General features: G+C 46.8%; 1 protein-coding gene across 2 annotated transcripts in view; it reads left to right on the top strand.

The window, feature by feature from the left end:
• SNX9 (sorting nexin 9) overlaps window positions 1-19,397 on the top strand; it is a 1,580,311-nt gene that overhangs the window by 482,012 nt on the left and 1,078,902 nt on the right. For both annotated transcript variants that reach the window (XM_069607724.1, XM_069607723.1), the window contains exon 3: window positions 14,671-14,745. In XM_069607724.1, coding sequence (XP_069463825.1) covers window positions 14,671-14,745 — 75 coding nt within the window. The remainder of the gene's footprint in view (window positions 1-14,670; window positions 14,746-19,397) is intronic.

Below are 19,397 nucleotides of genomic sequence, written 5' to 3'. Positions count from 1 at the left end.
TCTGTTAACCTCCGCCTCATCCTTTTTGTGGTGACCCGTTAAATTGATAACACATTGGGTATCGTCTGCGTAATTGGAGAACACGACCCTATCTTCCTGTAGCATAAAGAAGAAAGGGGCCATAAACAAGTTATACAGACATGGGGATAAGCTTGCCCTTTGAGGGACCCCATAAAGCACAGAAAGTGGGCTGGCTTCAGCGGTGGCTGAGCAGACTCTACATGTTCTGTTCTCTAAAAAAGAAGTGATCCACAGGGCTGCTGATTCTGAGAGATTAGCCACCTCCTGCAGCCTTGGAATAAGGATTGAGTGCTCAACTACATCAAAAGCCGCTGATTGATCTAAAGAGATAATCAGGGAGAGACCACTTCTATCCATTTCCCCCATTAATTTAGGTTTCAGTTCCAAAAGAGAAGTTTCCGTCCCTTATTTCTTCCTAAAGCCCGACTGATTTGGATGGAGGATAGAATGAAGATCTAAGTGCTCTGCAAGTTGACTGTAAGCCACTCTATCCAAAATCTTAAGTAAGAAGGTGGTATTGGAGATGGGTCGGAAATTTAGAGGATTGTCCATTGGCTGTCCCGGTTTTTTTAAGATGGGGGTGACCATGGTTGCTTTTAATTCATTTGGAACACTACTTGCCTTAAGAGAGGCATTTATAAAGTTTCAAACTGCTTTAATAAGCCGCGGTGGACATGTTTTTATAATCATAGAGGAACAAGCATCACCTCTACATTGTGATGGTTTCATGTGCTCTATAATTTTTAACAGCTCACTTTCTGTGATTGAGTGAAAATTAAACTGGGGGACTGACGGGTCACACGTGAAACCTTCAGTTACTGCCCTACCAGCATCAATGGTTGACTCCCTTTTTTCAAGCATAGTTGTCCTAATTTTATGGAGTTTATTGTGTAAACTTTTTTGTATCTGTTGACACCATTCAATATTAGTTTTAACTAGGGGAATCAGGAGGGACAGGAGTAGTTTCCTGTTCCTTTAATATCTTAAAGATTTCCCTTGTATTAGATTTGGCTTTATTTATACAACCATTATGAAAGTCTTTTTTTGCTTCCAGAATTTACTTTTTATATCCACGTACAGTGTTCTTATACTTAGCCAATAGCTCTAAATGATGCTCTTTTTTTCCAAGAGAAGTAAGCTTTACTGACCTCAGATTTTTTGGTTCTATGGTCATCCGTGAACCAGGTGCTGACAAAATGGCGACTGTTCCCGCCAAGACCATGGTGGCTATTTTGGATTCAACCCTTACAACTATGTCATCGGGCCTAGGTGTACGGGGCCCTTATTCAGGTGAACATCTGTTTCCTTGTGCACATCCGTTTCGTCCACTTTACGACTGGAACGCGCGGATGCCTCTACCCCGCAATGTCTCGCTTCCTGCAGCATCGACGCACTTGATTTACGTAGACAACAGTGGGGAAGGACCCGCTTGGCCACCCTCTCCCTTACGCCCCTGGAGTTACTCCTCCATGAGAGGCCTCCTCTTGTCGAACCTAAACCGTCGGCGGACGTCTTTTTCGGCAGGTTTCAAATATTGATGCGTTCCGACCCCATGAAGGAGTACTTTCGGGGCTTGTTAGGGAGATTTTCCCGCCAGTGCCGACGGCCCCGGCTTCTGTGCCTGTTCCTCCACCGGCACCACCCTTAATGGCAGGGCCTCCTCCATCTCTCCCACCCCTGCCTCCATTGTCTCCAGTGGACAAGGTCGTTGGGGTACCGGATGTGACTGAATCTGATCCGGACCTATCGGACGATGTACAGGGCAAGAAGGACAGCGAAGACCAGCCCCGCTCTGTCAGAGCTTTTCATGACCGGGTTCTGGACATGTGTCTGTTAGATGTTGCAGTACCTGAGGCACCTGCTCTGCAGGAGGGCGTGCTTTCGGGGGCGTTCACCTTATCTCCTTCAGAGCGTACCTGCTTGTTCTTGCAAAAGGATGTCTTGGCCGAAGTCTGTAGAGTTTGGGAGAAGCCACACTCTGGACTGTTTGTCAATAAGAAGATTGACACGCGTTATAGGCTCCACTCTTCGGAAGAGGTGGCCTTAGCGTTGTCTGCCCCCCTCCTCCACGGTAGTGACAGCAGCCACTTTGCAATCTAGACCTGCGTCATCCTCTTCTACGACAGCTACACAGGTTCTGACCAAAGAGGACAAGCTTCTTGACTCCCTTGGGAGGAAGATTTTCGCTAACTCAGCTCTGCAGCTGCATCAAGCCAATGCAGAACTGGTGTTAGCGAGGGCGAATATGAAAATGTGGAAAGGTCTGTCAGAGTTCGAGGAGTTTATTCCCGCTGAAAAGTTGGAAGATTTCTAGGCGGGTTTGTCGGACGCCAGGGTCTTGGCACAGAATCTCCTGGAGGCTGCGGCTCACCATGTTGACACCTCAGCCAGGGGCCTTATGGTTAGTGTGGATACCTCTCGTCAGGCTTGGCTGCACGCCACCAAGTTCTCCAAGGAGGTGCAGGATAAGGTTTTGGACCTGCCTTTGGATGGCAAAGAGCTCTTTCACTCTACAACTGACGTGGAGCTGACCAAAACCAAGGACAGCACTCAGACCGCCAAGTCCTTGTCTGTCTTGGTTAAACCTTCTTTCAGGACACAGAGATCATTGTCGAACCCTCGGCCCTCCTCTGGTTTAGGGGTTTTTTAGGCCGGAAATCCTGCAGGGTTGACACCCCTTTGGGAAATTCCCGCCAAAGGCAGCAAGGGAGCCGGTTTTTCCCCCCGCTCCTCAGCCTCCTCCTCAGGGTCAGGTGGTGCTGCCGCCGACAAGCGTCTCATTGGGAGGCGTGGCAGACCATCACCGAGGACCGGTGGGTCTTGTCAGTCGCTCGGACAGGCTTCCGCTTACCCCTTTCCCTACCCCAACGATCAATCCTCCCTTCCAGCAGTTGGTGTCACCCTCCCACAGAGCCGAGATTCATAAGCTTCAGGATCTCAGGGCGGTGGAACCCGTTCCTTTATGGGAGCGAGGGGAGGGCTTCTGGTCCCGGCTGTTCACGGTGCCCAAACCCAATCAGGCTGGCCTGTGCACCATCCTAGACCTTTCCCAGTTCAATCTCTCTCTACCCCAAGAGAAATTGAAGATGGTCACGCCCTGTCAGATAAAGCCCTCTCTACAGAAGGGCGATTGGCGCAGCGTGGGGGACCTTCAGGATGCGTATATGCATATTCTGATTTGGAATCCACATCGGAGGTACCTACGGTTTTCTGTGGGGGAGGAGCACTTCCAGTTCCGAATGCTCCCTTTTGGCCTCAGCTTGGCACTGCGTGTCTTTACGAAGTTGTTGGTTATCGCAGCTTATCTTCGGCTACAGGGTATCCATGTGTATCCGTATTTGGACGATTGGCTCTTCAGTCTCTCCTCCAGCTCCTGTTTCACCTTGGGCTGTCGATGAACTGACGGAAATCTTCCATGACGGTCTCTCAGGACCTGATTTTCCTGGGTTTTCGTTGGAACACAATCAACTGCAGAGTTTACCTGACCGGGGACAGAATGGCAGATCTGTTGACCACGTGTCAGATGTTTGCGCAGTCGGAGAGCATGTCGGCTTGGTGGTTCCAGAGGCTTCTGGGCCTCATGGCCTTGAGTGTATTGGCTCTTCCCCTTGCTCGGCTCAATATGAGCAGATACAAATGGCTCTTCAGAGTTCTTGGCTTCAGGCTGTGGATCCGGACTCCAAGATAATAGCGATCCGGCTTTCATGAGAGTGGACCTGGTGTGGTAGTCGTCTCTCAGCAACCTGTCAGCAGGTGCGGGTTTCTGAAACCCCACTCCGATGGTGACGATCACAACGGACTCCTGCCTTCTGGGGTGGGGTGCGACATTGGATCTTCTTCAGGTCTCTGACCTCTGGTCGCCACAAGACAAGTTCCTTCACATAAACCATCTGGAGCTTCTGGTGATTTTTCTGGCACTCAAGGCGTTCAGGCCAGTCATTGCCGACAAAGTGGTTCAGGTCCACACGGACAATGTGGTATCAATGTTTTACCTCAACAAGCAGGGGGGGCACCAAGTCTCCTCCTCTTGTGGATCTGGCCATTCAGATTTGGGAATGGGCGGTTCAGCGTGAACGTCACGGCAGACGCCCTCAGGCGACAACCAATAGTCAGCTACGAGTGGGAATTGAAGACAGAGGTCCTCTTACAGATATTCCTGTGTTGGGGCACTCCGGAGGTGGACCTCTTCGCAACATCGGCAAACAAGAAACTTCCTCTGTATGCCTCCAGAAATGGGCTTGGAGCTGCCTCTCTGGGAGACGCTCTCGAGATTCCATGGCACAACATGAGGGCCTATGCTTTCCCGCCTCTGCCTCTGATTCATCGGACGATTTGCAAGCTGAAGAGCACGGTGAACTGTTCTCTTCTGCACATAGCTCTGTGCTGGCCGGACAGATTCTGGTTCTCAGAGCTTCAACATTTGTCAGTGTGTGCACCGATCAGGCTTCCACTAGTTCCCAATCTGCTTCACCAGAGAGATCGGCGACTGTGGCACCCCTCCCCACAATCGTTCAGCTTGGCGGCATGGTGCCTTAGTTCAGATCTTTAGAACATCTCAACTTGTCTGCTGACAACATGCGAATAATTCAGGCAGCCAGGAAGCCTTCGATGAGGTCGCAGTATAAGAGCAAGTGGCTACGGTCACTGGTGCTTAGCTAAACTGCTGGACCCGAGGGTAGCTACGATTGACACTGTACTGTCTTTCGTTTCTCATCTTGCAGTGTCGGGCATTCATGTCCTGTCATGCAGAACTTAACTTTCGGCTGTGGCCGCCTACCTATCCACGGACCAGTGCTCGTTCTCACTATCAAATCCAGTGATTAAGCGGCACTTTGAGGGTCTTACGCGTCTTTACCCTCCGGTTCGTAAACCGCACCCGACCTGGGATCTGAACGTGGTCCTTAAAGCCTTGTGCCATAAGCCTTTCGAACCAATGGCTACGGTAGATCTTAAGTACCTTTCGTGGAAGGTGGCTTTCTTGGTCGCCGTTACCTCGGCAAGGCGAGTGAGTGAGCTCCAAGCTGTCGGTGGAGCATCCCTTCTTAGTCTTCCACAAGGATAAGGTTGTCCTTAGGACAAATCCTTCTTTCCTACCAAAGGTGGTTACCGATTTCCATTTGAATCCGTCAATCTCGCTGCCTGTCTTTTTTCCAAACCCGGCTTCGGAAGCTGAAAGGGTTTTGCATTGCCTGGAGCTCTTAAGTTCTATTTGGACAGAACTTCTGAACTTTGGCAACCCGCAAGGCAAGCAGTCCTCTAAAGCGACTATTTCCAGATGGATTGCTGCCTGTATTTCGGCCTCTTACACGTTTCAGGGCCTACAGCCTCCTAAAGGGATTCATGCGCATCTGGTACAGGGCAAGACAGCTGCTGTTGCCTTTCAAAAGTATGTCCCCTGGGTGACCATTGCGAAAGCGGCTACTTGGGCCTCCCCATCGGCTTTTTGTAAGCATTACTGCTTGGACTTGAGCTACAGATCTGCTGCTCAGTTTGGGCAGGCTGTGCTGAAAAATCTTTTTCAGTAAAGGGGTTTCCATCCACCCATAGTTCATGTCATGAGTGCTTGGGAATCTCCCATAAGTATGGAGGAAAGGTGACGGGAGGTAGGAGTATAACCAGGTTACTCACCGTAGTGACCACCTTACCCCTAGTCATAGTCCCCTTTCCTCCATACGCCCGCCCGCCGTCCCCTCTAATAAGGTTCCTCTATTATTGCTTAAAGGTCTCTGACCTGGCGATAGAAAAGGACCGATGGGCGAAGCGTGGGGCGGAACTAAGATGGGCGGGGTTACGGCCGCGTGCGGTGCCCCGCGTAAAAAGAGAGGAAGAACACATTTTTGAAAAATGTTATGCTTTTTACAAAGTGCTCTGGTCCCGTCCCACAGGACGGAGGAATGTCCCATAAGTATGGAGGAAAGGGGACTATGGACTATGAGTAAGGTGGTCACTATGGTGTATGTATATATATATATATATATATATATATATATATATATATATATATATATATATATCCCCTACTTGTTATCCCTTGCAAGGCTATACTCGGTGCGCGTGTTCACCCAAACTCCTCCGTCACAGGGTTCCAACAACACAGGCCTGCACTTCTCATCGGAGCCACGCCCCACTCCGAAGAGCAGACGGGAATTCTGAAAAGACGGCTCCTGTACGGCCACTGGGAAATATGCGTTTTTAGGACTGATTGTTGTAGTTGGGCGTGGCCCCTTTGGACACTACCTGGACACCTGCAGGTGCTGGGGGCACTGGGATCACATCGGGGGCATCAAATGAAGGCACACCCACAAATGCTCACGCCAGGAAAAAATAAAACCCCCTAGAGGAAAAAGGCCAAGAGATTCTTGCAAGGATAATACATTTTAATCGCACCAAAAAGGCTCTGGGACTGGCATAAGGGGGGCTTAAGATCACGCTGACCCACACATTCCTCACTCATTCAGTTATTACACTCTCTGCACCCAAGGCTTCCACCCTAGCTTGGACTATAATTTATTCCACCCTGTACCTCGTATTACAAAGTTTGTCAATATGAAATAAGGTGAAATGGTTGTTTTCTTTTAAATCTTTTATGACCAATGGGTTTATGGTTGGTGGTGTGGGGGTCACACACTATCGCGGAATTCATGGCTCTTGGACTGGGACAGTTGTGGGTGTCATAACACATGGTGGGCTGGGTGGGGGTTGTAGGTCTGCTTTACACCTGGCTGCGATATACATGCACTGTGAGGTGCCTGGTACTGTTTTACAGCCTTGCAGGGATAACCTGTATTAGTAACAGTTATGGAACAAAGGAAAGTTTCTATGGGAGCTAGCAGCGTGGGTCTCATCATCAGCGCTTGGGCCTATTCAGGTTTCTACGTTGGGTCTGTGTTTACCACGCAGCCATGCAGGGCGGAATGTTTCTACCATTGCTACAAAAATGAAGCTTACTTATATGTATAAGTTTAAGCATCTAAATTTTGTGTAAAATTTTGCTCGTGCAGGGTCTCTTAGCAAGGCCCCCTGTCCCCATGTACATTGCAAGTGTAGCTATGGGATTTGCCTAACTCTAAAGCACCTAGGGGGGTGGGAGAGGTTAATTTCCTTCCCACCACATCCTCCTCTGATACTACCACTACCTCCCCTGATACTACTACCACCGCCACCTCCTCTGATGTTACCACCACCTCGGCTACCTCCGGCCCTGATGTCACCCACCGCTCTGTTGCTGGCACCTCCTCCACTGATACTATCAGCAACTCTGATACTAAGACGACGACCACCACCACCTCCTCCTCCTCCTCCTCCTCCTCTGCTGCTAATACCACCTCCTCTATTGTTTACACCTCTTCAGCCATCTTCTCTTCCACCCGTCAACAGCACATCAATAGCGCTCCTCCTTTTGTATTCTAGCACCCTTTCATTCCCTCCCCCTACTTGCTACAACCCTCTCCAACAAACCGCACTGATAAACAAGTGTTGCATGTTTTTATACTGTGGCATTCCCTCCCCCTGGGTGGTACTGCACCAGTGGCTTGTAACTGTTTGAAGGCTGGTGTTGCTTGTCTCGGTGTGCACAAGGGACTGCTTTGGCCTTCAGGGATTGGCCTGTCCTCTGTTTTGGGAGCTAGTTTCCCCCCTGTTACCTCCCTGTTCCTCCCTGCTGCTGCCTGTGCTTAACTGAGATCTCCTGTGATTCAAGTATGCGAATTAAGTGCTGGAAAGCTCAAGGTAATCTGCCTGTTTACATGCTTTGTTTCCTTCAGAATTCTGTGCACATGATGAAGTCAACATTGTGCCCCTACGTGAGAACGTTTCACTTGGGAACAATGCTTTTGCACTTTTTCTTTCGTTGCGTTTTCCATGTTCAGGAAGTCAGACTTCTAACATTTAATCCGCAGAACGTTGGAGTTCACTGCGGATCTTCCGAGATCTGTGGAATGACTTATCTAATGTTCTGTGTGAGGTAGTAACTTTACCAAAACACTTTCTAGTGATGCTGAGTTAATGGAAGTAATTTCCCTTCCTGAGAAAGTACCTTTACTGTGCTGAGACTTTGGGTCCTCTGAGAGAGCTTCATGCTCTCTATTAGAGAGGGGGTGTGTTTCACCTATGTGTCAGTGACTAAGGTTAAGTGACCCAGGAATCTTCCCCATTCCTCACCCAGGCCATCAGCCACTGGCTTGAAGGGGCACCCAGGCTTCTGAGTCACGGTCTTTGCCGTTCCTAGGGCCAGGCAGGGTATCTTGTCACAATATGTATAGAAATAGAGCCTCTGTTGATGTTGCCATTATGAATGTATGTGTTCATATGTTTATCATTTTACCTATTAATGCTTTGGTACTTAATTATTGATCATAATTAGTCATGGTTTGTGCTTAAAATACATTTATAGTTGAATTGTCTGGTTGTTTTTTATGTGCAATATTTATAATGCGTGCTTTCACAAGAATAGTTTTCTTGATAAATCATTTTTGGGGATACATGCCTCATTGGTTCTTGCTGTAGTTAATGGAATAACAATGACCGCATACGTATAAATCGCATTTTGGAAGGTATACATTGATATTGTGAGAAAGATTAATTCAGACTTTTTAGTTTTGATTATGGCTTAGGGAACTTGTTTTCCTATGTATGTATAGAAATAAAGCATGGCCAGCCGCGGACCAAGATGGCCGCAGAAGCCTGGAGCTCTGCAGAATCATGTACCCAGGACAGGAATTCTAAGGGCGGAAAGCAGCATTCGGGGCTCCGTGAGGTGCCCTGGGAAGTCGAAGCCCCGAAAGAACGGCAAGGTGACGAGACAGGGCGTGGGGAAGCGTACGGCTCCCAAGAAGGCAGACCGTGACCTCTGGTGCTTGTGATGGCACTAAATCCTTTGTTCCAGAGCAGGAGAGAATGAAAGGGGAGGAAAGGAGAGCGGACTCAGCTGTGTAGTGTCGCAGCAATCTAGCTGGGTGAGGAGCTCACCTTGCAGTCCCCAGGATTGCGCCAATGGACCACTGCGGGGAGAGGAGACTAAGAGGTGGCCCGGACTGCTAGAGGGCAGAAGGGCGCCCTATCTGCATGCCTCATGTATGACGCTCTGGATCGCTGGAGCACCGCAACCGAGATGGACAATACTGGGGGAGCAGCAGAGCTGTTGACTCAGGCCCGGAGCAATGTAGGGGGCACCACTGGTGTGGGAAAGGCGAGACAGAATCAATTGAGGCGTGGCCCGTGGTTGAGAACAGAAGGCACTTGGGGGACAGCACGCTGGGACACTTTCTAGCCCTGCAGAACTTCTGTGTCGCCTGGCAAGCCTAGTGCCACTCTAGGAGAAAGGGCTGCAGCAACCTCTACTGTAGAAGCCGGGGAAGCGACAGTTGAAGGGGAAAGGCCCCTCTCACCCCTCTTTGGATTAAATATGGCGCAGGTGTAAAACATCTCTAAGCATGACCTCCTCAGTTGTATGTGAACCCTAAAAGAGGAGGTGGGGAAAGACCTTTTCAGCAGAGTTGCAGGCATCGGCATGATCAATAATAGCGTCTGTATCGGAAATCAAAAGTGAGCTTCAGTCCATGACGGCGAGGGTGAATGCCAACGAGTCGAAGATCCAGGCTCTACTGGGGCACACCACGGCCAATAAGGAAGCTGTTGGGGAGATAAGTGATGCACTGGACATGGCCCTGGGCAGGATTGAAGACTTGCAATACAGGCATAGGTGGGACAAACTTTGTATCTGCGGGGTGATTGAAGGTACGGAATGATCCGACTTGGCTGGTTGGGTGCAGAAGTTGCAGTAGTTTATCGCACCGGATGAGCAGGAGAGAGCACTCTGGCTGGATAGGTTGCATAGAGTTGGCCCACCCAGGCAGAATGGGGAATAGAGACATCATAATGAAGTTCCACGACTGTTGAATGAAAGGAATTGTTCTGAAGTGCACAAGGGAGCAGGACATGGTGGCCTTCCAGGGCCAAAGTGTGCAAGTCTTTTAGGGCCTGGCACCAGTCGCACTGCAGAAGAGAATTGTGTTCTGAAGTTTAATGGAAAGGCTACAAGAGGCGAAGGTCCGCTATTGTTGGTCCTTTACTTTTCGACCTAGCATTTACATGGAACAACAAGTCATACAGAGTGGTTCCGGTGATGGAGGGTGCTATTCTAGGCATGCAGATGGAGCATGGTCCTAGGAGGAAGAAAGACAGCATTCCTGGGTGACAATATCGGCAAAAAACACAGAGAAAAAGAAGCCTGGAGTTGGGCCCGAACCGAGATGTGAGGACACTGGGGAAAGTGGGCTTGTGCCTTAGAGACTGAGGGGAGTTTGGAAAAATGTATGTGGTTGGGCGGCCAAATGGGGGGATGGGACAAGGCGGGAGCAGGAGGGGGGGGACAACCCAGGGAAAATAAGAAAAGCAACATTCTAAAGAGCATATCCGATGGGCATGAGCATACAGAGGAGTCCAGGGATGGTGATTTGGTGGTGGGAGTCTACTTACTGTACTTGTGCCGAGGGTGGCTTTCATTTCATGGCCCACACATTAGCGGCAGGTGCCTGTGTGACCTGGACGATATTTGTTGAGGGGCTGTAGTGTGGGACTTAGCAGGGACGTTAAGATGGGGAGAGTGGGAAGGGAAAGCAGGGGCAGATAGGTTAATGGGAGGGAGACTGTGTGTGTTGCAGATCACAGCTTATTGCCACATAGAATTATTGTGATCTCTTTGGAAACGCTGGAGTTGGGGATGCTATATGTGGCTGGGCAACAAAGCAGGCGGAAAGTAGCAAAGAAGAACATTTAGAGTAACCTCCATGAATATGCAGGGACTTAATTCCCAGCAGAAAAGACTGAAACTGCTTCAGATTTTGTAGGAATGCAGAACCGAGATAGCGGGAATTCAGGAGACACATTTACTGAAGGGGGACACTCCTAGAATGACGTCTAATCTTTTCCCCATGCAATTCCATGCATATGGGCCGAAGCAGATGAATGAGGTTGCCATAGTTTTTGGGCCGGATGTACCCTTCCATTTAACTGGCAAAATAGTAGACAAGAGTGGGGCAGTAACTCATTCTGAAGGGGGAGATGGCTAATAGACAGTTGACCCTGGCAACGATATAAAGCCCAAATTGGGGACAGAATGATTTTCTGAGATCTTTCCTTCTCTTGCTGCAAGGGGCGACAGAAGGTCTGCTTAATCTGATGGGCAACTTCAATAGTCTTTCAGTATGGGCTGGACAGATCAAGGCATGACAAGTGGGGTCATGTGCAGATGGCTGCAGATGTTCAGTAGGCATTAACGGACATTGAGCTGAGGGACATATGGTGGGAGGAGTACCTGGGGGCACGAGATTATACATACTATTCCCATGTGCACAACACATACTCTCTGAGAGTTCATATTTTGGTAGTCGCAAGGATAGAGGCAACCCGGGGGAGCACCACTATAGGTCGCATCACAGTATTGGACCATGCATCCATGACGTCTCGTGAAATCCCTGATTAGTAGCCAAGGCCCCAAATGTGGAAGTTGGCAATGCACATACTGCACAATACCGTATGCACCAGGGAATTTGAGCAAGAAATCTCTGATTAATTGCGAGAAAATGGGTCAGGAGGAATGTCAAACCAGCTGGTCTTGGATACCTTTCCCCTCATTGGTAAAGCGGCTCTCCTCAAGAGTATGAAGGGATTAGAAGAGGATAAACTCCAGAACAAAATATTGTGACTAGAAAGTGAGCATAAGGCTATGGGTTCAAGGAAGGTATTGAGGAAGTTGCAAGAAAACGATTGGCCACATTGCAAATTGTGTGTAGTTCCTAATCCAGAGATCAGGAAACAGGTTCTACGAAATGGGCAGTAAGCCATCTAAATTGCTTGCATACTAGCTGAATGCCAGGTAGAATTGGAACCCTGAGGGATGAAGGGTACACTAGGTATCTCAAGGAGGCGGATAAACTCTGCCTCTTCAGGTTCTTCTATAAAACAACTATTCCAGCGAGACTAGTGGGGAGGGGGCAGCTAGTTTCCTTGTGGGTGGCAAGCTGCCTGTCCTATCGGATGACGAGAGGGAGGCGATGGAGGGTGCAATTACGAAGGAGGAGGTTGTGTGAGCTGTGGTGGCACAAACTGGGGAATTCCCCAGGCCTGATGGCTTTGCAGCAATATTCTAAAAAAGAAATAAATGCTGAAGGTGCTGTTGCAGCCCATGCTCGATAAGTTTAGCGCATGCCTGAATTAGGAAAGACTCTCAGACACAATGAGTCAGGCGAAAATTACGGTTCTAACTAAACCAGGCAAAGACCTGGAGCTCTGCGCCTCATACTGCCCCATAGCCCTGTTAAACGCAGATGCAAATGTATGCCACTATCTTAGCAACAAGGATGGACACTGTTCTACCCAAGCTGGTGGCAGGGGACCAATGCAGCTTTGTCATGGAGTAGCAGGGGGCTGATAATGTCCGAAATGTACTGAACCTAATAGATATAGCCCACAAATGGAAGACACTCTACACCCTGGTCTCCCCAGAAGCGGAAAATGCGTTTGACAGGGTGGAATGGGGCTTCCTGCAGGAGATCCTGGGCAAGTTGCGATTTGGTGCGTGAATGATCAAGACCATAATGGCCATATATGCAACACCAACAGTGGGTATCCAAGTCAATGACTACTTATCAGAACCCATTAGCCTTCACAGGGGCTATAGACAGGGCTACCCGCTCTCCCCCTGTTTGCTTTAGCCGTGAACACCTGGCCCAATGTATACGTGAATTCCAGGGAATAGAGGGCATTGGCTACAGGGTAAAGGAATATAAAATCTCACTGTTCACAGATGATGTCCTCCTCCCACCAACAGGCTGGAGACCTCACTGGCAGCCCCCCAGAAATGCTAAATATAAATATACCGGAGGAATGCTGGAAGAACCTGAGAGGTGCCAGCGATTTGCAAGACATGGGGCGAAGCCTCAAATATCTGAGGGTCCGTATCCCTGTGAAACTGAAAGACCCATATAAGTATAATGTGCTAGGACTAGTGGCCAAAACCAAGGAGGATCTCAGATCCTGGAGGGAATCTGGCAATCTCATGGACCAGGTGAATCAGCTCTGTGAAAATAACTGTGTTGCAAAAGCTTCTCTATCTATTTCAAACCATACCGTGCATACCATACCTTGCATATTCTTGATAAAGTGCTATGGGGGCCTTCAAAGGGATATAACGAGCTTCGATTGAGAGGGTTTCGAGTTTAGTGATGTACTGATCATGGAGGTGGTTGGGGTGCACGGCGTGCCTGGTCCTGGGCTGCTTTTTTTCAGGCTGCACAGATACGGGTCTTAAACAAGTGGGTCTGCCCCACAATTAACGAAGCATGGAAAACAAGGTGGCCGAAGTTGTCATTTGGTTCCATCAGATTGACTACTGGCAATTTGGAACTTGCCAACCATAGCAACATTGCGAGTGTGGGACAGAGTGGCACTGAAGAGGGGGCTTTCCACGTTCATTGGGCCTGCAACACCGATTCAGGGGACTCCAGAATGTTCCCCTGCATACAGTGGGGATCGTTTTCGATGGTGAAAGGAAGTGGGCGGGTGAGTTTATATTGCATATAACCAGCGATGCCAGTATACACTGTCGTTCCAGGAATGCAGGGTCCTTTAAACTGGGTAACGGTGAAAGAAGTCGATACTGGCAGTTGCGGCACTTGGTAAATGCTAGAGGGGTCGGCAAGACAGTTGTCGCCCCATATTAGGATATGGCATATGGTTTTTGGTTTGACGCTTCAAGCAAAGGAATGGGAATATGTGTGTAGAAGGATGCATTTTACCACAACTTGCAGACAGCATAGCTAAAATGAGCAAATACTGCAAAGGGGGCATCAGGACTGTGCTGGAAGGGGTTGCGGGGGTGCAGGTACTTTTATGCACACATTGGTGACAGTGTCCCGCTTTTGGGAAGGCGACTTTCAAGAACTAAGTGACATTTCCATGCCCCAGCCTTGAAAGCCAGCTATTGAGTTTGGTGGGGGTGCAGTTGGGAGGCACAGCAAAACCCAAGATGGCGGGGACCTCTTAAGCCATAGCTGAAAATTGGAAAAGCAGAGTCTCCTGATGAAATATATTGCTACAATACAACATGGAAATAGTGATGAGTGAGAAGATATTGCATGCGGTCAGAGGTGATATGGCGAGGTTATGCCACAGTCTGGGGGGGCCTAATTGAACATGTTAGGATGCGTAGCAAAGATTATACCTACCCGACTATGGCTGCTGGGACTGCTCGATATGCAGCCGGGGACTTTGGACAGGACAGTGCAGAGGGGCACTACGAGGAGAGAGTGGGCCTGTTGTCCCTCGTAGGGGGACCTTGAGAGCACACCCGCAAGAGAGGAAGCAACGCAGGGTGAGAGAGATGTTTTTTTTGTGGGGGTGGGGACAGTACAGTTACTTTGAACTGTAAAATCATGTACCCTTTTTTTTAAAACCGTTAAATTTTGTGGTAGTATACATTTTTATGAAACCGTGATGATTATGACTTTCAATATTGTTTCTTTGACCACAGACGTCCTTTTCAGTATTTCCTGTTGCAACTAAATAGTTGATTCATTTGGTCTGCAGTTTAACCTGTTTTGTGGTAAGGAGAGTGTTCTTGACCTTTTCCTGTTATTTTTTGTGTTTTAGGATGTAGGCGGTGGCTGGTTGGAAGCAAAAAACAGTCAAGGGGAGCGAGGGCTTGTTCCATCGGATTATGTGGAAGTAAGTGAAAAGGGATGTGATGATTCAGACAAGAAGCAGATGTTTATTATATTTAATTCCAGTGGGTGTCTGGGCATCAGCCGATATGATGGCAGAGCTATATGCATGTTGCCAGTGAAAACTAGTTAAATCTATTATACACTATTCCACTCGTGAGCATACATCAATGTGTCTAGTCGGTATAGGCGAGTGCAACTTTAGGTTGTAAAAATGGCACTATAGCATCCACATATTTCTTTTGTTTGTCACACTCCGTTATATATAAGGGTGGTAATCAGCTGGCATTGTTGGGCTCCTGTAAGCGTAGTGGCCGATTTAGAAGATGCTGCCAGCTTCGGATGCTTTTCCACAATGACCAATTGATGACCTTTCTGACTGCTAAAAATAGGAAGAGGCATTCATCCGCCTCCGGCTCTTCTGCTGATCCAGTTGCGTGCATCGTTATGACCCGGGCATGAAAAAAAATGTTTCCATTATGGTACAATAGTTACGACCTACAACCAGTGATGGCGGCTTCCTATGAAACTTCTCACTTCCTCTAGTGTTGCAAATGAATGCACTGTGTGGCTGACCAGCACACTTTAATAGGCTTTCCCGATTTACTTCATTTTCCTTCCCACCAGAGGCAGCATGGTGTATTTAGTGAATTTGAGTTTAGCCCCTGGGTGGTTTTCTTTAGGAGTACCCTCAAATGTTTTAGGTGACGTTATTGGAGTTGTATTGGTTAGGTTGCTTTAAAATGAAGATTTCATTAAGGAAGCAGGATTAAGATAAAACGCACATAACAAAAACACTTAAAATACAACAAATTAGTCAGAAGACCCTAGAACGGGAAACCACATGTGTTCCGTTTTTGTTATTGATAGTTTATCTTTACGAGATGTACTCTTTTACAGAGGGACGATTTTCTCAAATTTGCCAACCAACTCTTTTTTATCATTGATGCTTTATTGCATAGGGCACTTATAAATAACTTGTACTGAGAGGGCCTGTTCGACCCTCCAGCTTATTTTAGTTGTAATATTAATAAGTTGAGCAAGTTTTTACTACTTTCAAGTGCTAGATTTATAAGCATTATTATTACCAAATGTAATGGTACTCAGTTTATTGACTGCAGAATAAAGAAATGAAGGACTGGAGTCTACACTTTCGGGGTTTAAACTTGCTAACTTTAGGCTGGCCTCATGTCTGAGGCAAGAGATTAATTGTCTGAGCTAATTTCCAAGGCACGTGCAAAAATATAAAAATACAATGTATTGCGATTGCCGTAGTGCTCACAGCATACTCCTTTCAATCTCTATACCCACTGTAGTGTTTTTACCCGATATTTATTGGGTTATGTATGTGGAACATATCTCAATGTTGATCTCCCAGTGCAGCTGTTTCAGTTTGTGGTCGTTTGTTGAAAATCCTAAAGAAGAGGTTTTTCAAATATTATTTTGAGCAAATCTGTCCTAAACGAGTGTGTGGGGGGCGGCTTTAAAGCATGTTTCTTCATACAAAACGTACTAGGCAGGACCCAGGCATTCATAGAAGTTATCTGCACAAACAAAGTAGCAACTGTACAGATGATTCGACATAAAATAGCAATCGAACCAGGTGTAAATATGACAACAAAAACGGAACACAGAAACACATTTGCAATTGTTCCTCTATGGCAGAAAATGTATATATTGCAAATCAATCCTATTTTAAATTGAGTAAGCACTCTACGCCATCTACCAAACCATCCATGTAAAGTGCTTAATCGGTGTGCTTTGGGACTACCTTAGGTGAATACTGGCGTGATGCCTTAGAGCAGAAGGCAGCCAGCGAATGTGGGGATGACCTCCTAATGAAAGTACATTTACACCCTAGTCTTATCGTCTCAAACTAGACAGCGGGCATAGAAATTCTTTATTTTGCAAAAGTGTTGTTCTTAATACCTACAATTTTTATTTGTAAATAGGTTCACTTAAACAGCAATACTAAAAAACTAACAGGCGCATTGTCCCTGGGTAAGTACAGCTCACAACATCATATTCAATAGACTTTGGGGAAGTTAGTCTTACTCTGCTTTTAAATCAAAGTACCTGGTATAAAGCCTTATAGACTGACCAAAAGCTCTATACCAACTGATAATTGCCCTCCGTCCAAGGTATCTGTCGGAGATTAAGCCTCTTCAGGTGATGGAGAGGCAGGAGTTTTGCAGAGGAAATGCAGACTCAGATGCTGAATTTACTCAAAAAGTAGCACATTACACAGTTTGTCTAGCTTGGGTGTTTATACCATACATTGTTCACTGCTTATGTGTGCTGTCCACTATACTCCTGAACGTATCATTGTTTAAGATTGTGCCACAAAAACCATTGCTAGTAGCAAAACATGCATGGGGATGTAACAAGGGTTTTAACTAAAAGCTCAAAGGTTTTCTATGTCTAAATCAGTACAGTATTCCTCAGTCTCTAACTGGTAGTCCCCATAGGGTCTGGTGTTGATTTTCTCCTAAAGTCCATAATAATGTATTCTTATGCCATTTCATGTAACTGGGTCATTGGATTGCTGTTTAAGTTTGTGCATACAGGAAGCCCAATTGTACATGCTTCTATGTTGGGTGTAGAACACAGCCTTTTTGTATACTCTATCCAAGAGTATGTGAAACTGCAGCAGAGGATTGGGTGATCAATTTGACTTCAAACAATGTGTTCCACTGACAAGTACCTGGAGCACAAATGTTGTTGTTTGGTGGCCTTGTAATGTAATGTTTTCCCTGCTGTTATGTATCCTGATTAAACCTGTGCCATGTTATGTAGAGGATTTAATTTCAAGTAATATGGTTTAATTTCAGATTCCTTGATTACCATTGTTTCTATAAACAGTATCACATAGCTAATCAATGTAAATAGTGAACAAATCACTGCTAATGTTAATGAGTGGCATATATATCCAACCAGCAATAAAACAATCTGAATTACCTATCGGTTCATTCCTTTGCATGTGTTCCTCTTTGGGGTCTCAGGTAGGCAGTGCCCAGACCTGTTGTGGCCTCTTTACATTCCCACTTCTCTAATAAGAATTGCGACAGCTTAACGTATAGACATTCACGCAAGTACCAACACCTTGGGCCTCATTACGAGGTAGGAGGTAGCCATGGTGCTATTAGCACCATGGCTACCCCCTTACCGCATACCGGGTCTGGGTTCTCGGAATGGGTACTTACCGGGTCATTCCAACCTTGGAGGACCCGGTACGTCCCCATTCTGAGAACCATTCCCATTTGAGCCCCCACAGGGCTCATTGGTGATTCGTGAAGGAGCTAATAACAGTACTGCAATTTGCGGTACCATTATTAGCTCTTAAGTCCCTTAGCGGGTCCCGTCCTTAACACCTGGTCAGACCAGGCGTTAAGGAAGGGACCCGCTAAGGGACCTCGGAATATGGAGGTAAGGGATTACCGGCACCCTTACCAGTGCCAGTAATCCCTTACCTCCTACCTCGTAATGAGGCCACTTGTCTTTTTTTTAGAGGAAAAAAAACTATTATGGTTTCCCACAACAGTAGAGGTTTAATCTGCTTCCCCTGGTCCTGTTTTATTGTGAGTATACAAGAGGAGGAAGTGCTACACGTCCACACTCCCACACACACTGCAGCCACATCTTTCGAGACCAAAATGATGTCCCCCCCCACCTTTTCTGATGTCCCTCCCACCTTTTCTGATGTTGTCCTCACGAGGAAGACTCTTCAGTCTTCCAGTCATTTTGCACTCTAGATCTCGCGGGGCTAGACATTATTTGTGTAAAAGAGACCCCAAATAAGGGTCAATCAATATAAAATGTCATTGACCACAAAGACATGGCTATTTCTAATTCTTAAAGGTAATCCATAATAGTTATAATGAATAAGTCATCAAAATATGTTTTTATTGAATAATCCCAAACCTTATAGTTGAGAGCTATTCCTCCAATACCTCACATTTCTATGGCTCCGAAAATAACACCCCGACTTTTATTTAAATACCAGATTATGTGTTCTAATTAGAAAACCTTTTCCCAAACATGGTATCACAAAAACGAAAGTACATTTTAATTATGTTAAAACCATCATCACAAGCACTCACACAAACATATTGCATGTGTTTCTTTTTTCATATAGGATTCAGAATATAGAAACAAGTGGTTTGTCCTTCTGTATTCCTTCAAAGATATGGCTGCTATGCTATTCTAGAGTATGCAAAAAGCAGGCCAACCTATTTGCTTTAATCGCTGTAACATCTACTGATTTGCTGCTGATTTAAGAATACCATTGATAGAAGAATAATGTATTAATTGACCAATTCTGTAATCATTTTAGAAACAACATAGTTTGTAGTGCTGTAGTTCGATGGGGGTGTGGGGAGTCGAGTATTACATCACCTTGGAAGAAGACTGTTCCTCCAATACTGTAGTAAGGATTTGGGTTTCTTTTTGATTAGTAACTCTGCAGAGGTGCTTTCCTGACTGAGTGGGGTCTACGGTTTAAGGAAGTAGAGGAATTACTGCCCTACTCCATAGTAGGCTCAGCTCGATTATTGATGCAAAGCGGCTTGGGACTAAGACCCTTTGTGATTGGGAGGCAGTGACATTGTAAGGTTTTGTGTGTGTGTGTGTACATGCATGTAATGTAATCTTTCTTAC

This window comes from Ambystoma mexicanum, chromosome 4q, assembly GCF_040938575.1.
Source record: "Ambystoma mexicanum isolate Mex_15411 chromosome 4q, UKY_AmexF1_1, whole genome shotgun sequence".
NCBI classification, from domain to species: Eukaryota; Metazoa; Chordata; class Amphibia; order Caudata; family Ambystomatidae; genus Ambystoma; species Ambystoma mexicanum.
Note: the sequence above shows the minus strand (reverse complement) of the source record. Positions and strands in the feature narration are given on the sequence as shown.